The following is a 2,906-nucleotide window of genomic DNA, read 5'->3' on the forward strand; positions in this document are numbered from 1 at the left end:
ATCAACCAAAGGACTTGTATGCATGCATATAAGCATAACCAATGGACACAGACACCAGAGGGGTGCATGAGTGGGGTGGGGAAGGGCAATATGGGGTTAAGGACACATATGTAATACCTTAATCAATAAAGAAAGGGAAAAAAAGAGTGAACCCTAATGCCAAATTTATTTTTGATGATAATGATGTGTTAATATAAGTTCATCAATTGTAACAAATGTCCCACTCTGGTGTGAGATGTTGACAATTGGGGAGGTTGTGTGTGTGCAAGGGGCATATAGGAAATCTCTATACATTCTGTTTAATTTGCTGTGAAGCTAAAACTACTTTGAAAATAAAGTCTATTTGAATTGGAAAAAAGAAAATAAATAACATTTTGTACCCCAAAGTGTTAGCCATGATTATATCTGATGTTCACATATGTACTTCCCTATATTTTCCAAATTGTTAACAATGGACATTTGTTATTTTCATAATCAGAAAAAATACATATTTTTAAAAATGAAGTCCTCTCTGTAGGTCTTCAACTCATCTGTTCTTAGTGTTAACACCCTACTGTCTCTCCTCTTCCTGAAAGGGCCACCTGAGTGAGGGGTATGGACAGCTTTGCAGCATCTACCTCAAACTGCTCAGAACGAAGATGGAATACCACACCAAAGTGAGTCTTTGCTGACAGTTCTGCTCTCTTTCACCTCCCCCTGTCTCCTCAGCACCTCGATGATGTTAATTGTCAGGTCTTCCAGGTAATAAGACAGCCTGGCTCAGGGAGTATTTATACCACCTCCCAGCTGTGTGAGAGGAAACATTTTATAGGACAGCCATGGTCAGGCCCTGGGATATGGCCCGTGTCTTCTGCACCATTTTGGAAATAGGAGGAGGAACCCTATCCAATAGGTTGCCTTATGAAAATATTTTAGAAGCACTGACTTTACTGTTAATAAAAATAATTCCTTCCATTTATATAGCGAGTTTTCACACAGAACCTTCTATAACTTTAGTCAGTATTTCTTATGTATCTAATTCATGTAAAACTGTGTGCTTGGTACCAAGTGGCATGCAAGAATAAGTAAAAAGGGTGCTCTTCGGCATTTGCAGATTCGCTGGGGAGAGGCTTATGTACTTAAGCACCCGTGTATAGTGCGAAGCAGCTACATGTGTCTGTGCCCGGGGAAAAATGCAGAGATGTTTTGAAATGCCTGAGGATTACGGTGTTTGAAAGGGCACCATGAAGGAAGGGGGCTTGATGTGGACCTTGAAGGGTGGGTGTGGTGCATTGGGCGGTGGGATGGCATGCCAGGTGGGAGAGAAACCACCTGAATTAGGGAGCTGGCAATACAAATGGAGAAGGAAGGACCGTTAAGAAAAAATAACTTCTTTGGTGTCTTTTATCTCCATTATCTTTTATTAACTTAAAGGGTAGCTTTGATTCATTGAATCCATCCTAGTCTATTAAACCTTTTCTGTACATCACCTAATCCTCACAACAACCCTACGAAGTAGCTATTACTACATCCTAGGAAAATGAAACTCAGAGAGTGGTTGAGTCCCTTGCCTGAGTCACGTAGCTTCTTGGTAGGGAGGTGGAGATTTGGACCCAGGCCCATATGACACCACAGCCTGTGCGGGTCAGTGGCCACCCTTACCTCCCCTCAGGTCTCACTGAGTGCCTGCCAAGGGCCAGAGCTAGTAGGCTCTGAAGAGAGAAAAGTGAATAGACGTTGGCCCTGCTTCTGGGAGTCGTAGTTTGGTTGGGAGAGAAGTGATAGAGGGAGAGAAGATACTAGTAGACTGCAGTCAGGATGAGAACTGAGAGAAGCAGGAGGTGGCACAAACGCACATAGAGGCTCTCTGGTTTAGATTGAACCAGGTAGCTTCTCAGAGGCAGTGTGACACCTGAGCTCAGTCGTAGGGTGTTACAGTTGTCTGTGCTGCACAACACAACACCCCAAACTTAGTGTCTCGCACCAACAACAGTCCTTTACTGTCTCCCACTTTCTGTTGGTCAGGAGATCTGGAAGAGCCTGGTGGGGCAGTTCTAGCCACAGGTCTCATGTAGTTGCAGTCAGATGCTGGCTGGAGTGCGACAGTGGGGGGCTGGCCTGCCAGCTCTCTCTTCCTGGAGGCTCAGAGCCAGTCAGGACTTCCTGACAGCCTGGTGAAGTTTCCCAAGAGAATAAGGTAGAAGGATTTTATTTTATATTATTGTTAATCCTCACTGGAGGATATTTTTTCCATTGATTTTTATTTTTTAGAGAGAGTGGAAGGGAGGGCGGGAGGGAGTGGGAAGAGAAAGAGACAGACAGATAGACATTGATGTGAGAGAGATACATTGATTGGTTGCAAACACCTTAACTGGGCCAGAAATTGAACTCATGACCCTTTAGTGTGCGGGCCGACGCTCTAACCACTGAGAAACACCGGCTAAGGCTATGTAGAGAGCTTCTGAGGTGTCATGTTCTGACTTCCTTTCTCTGTTTCCCTTCCAGAATCCCAGGTTCCCAGGCAACCTTCAGATGAGTGACCGGCAGCTGGACGAGGCTGGAGAGAGTGATGTTAACAACTTGTAAGTGGCTGTCCTCGTGCTCTGGACCCAGTGGGGAAGAGAGCTTTTGGGGAATCTCTCACTTCCCAGAGGCCCTGATGGTAGAGGCTGGGGCTGGGGTGGCGACTGAAGGCCTTGGGGCCACTTACTGCTGATGCCTTATCCAGAACCTTCCAGGTTGTCTCACACTTCAGCTCTATCCTCTGGTCCCCTCCACCCTCCCAACCCAGTGTGGTACCTGCCCTCCCCCTTTGCCACTGTCACTATTGAATTCACCCTGCTTGTTCTTCAGATGGCCTCAATACCCACTTAGGTGGGAGCTAAGAACTGGAGCTGGTGTGTGTGTGTGTGTGTGTGTGTGTGTGT

At 45.8% G+C, this 2,906-nt stretch overlaps 1 protein-coding gene across 1 annotated transcript in view; it reads left to right on the forward strand.

The window, feature by feature from the left end:
• Nucleotides 1–2,906, forward strand: part of HIP1 (huntingtin interacting protein 1) — a 140,189-nt gene that overhangs the window by 105,918 nt on the left and 31,365 nt on the right. The window contains exons 5-6 of the mRNA XM_005877193.1: nt 576–656; nt 2,485–2,561. Of these exons, the coding sequence (XP_005877255.1) occupies nt 576–656; nt 2,485–2,561 (158 nt within the window). The remainder of the gene's footprint in view (nt 1–575; nt 657–2,484; nt 2,562–2,906) is intronic.

The sequence above is a fragment of the Myotis brandtii genome, unplaced genomic scaffold (assembly GCF_000412655.1).
Source record: "Myotis brandtii unplaced genomic scaffold, ASM41265v1 scaffold510, whole genome shotgun sequence".
Lineage (NCBI taxonomy): Eukaryota > Metazoa > Chordata > Mammalia > Chiroptera > Vespertilionidae > Myotis > Myotis brandtii.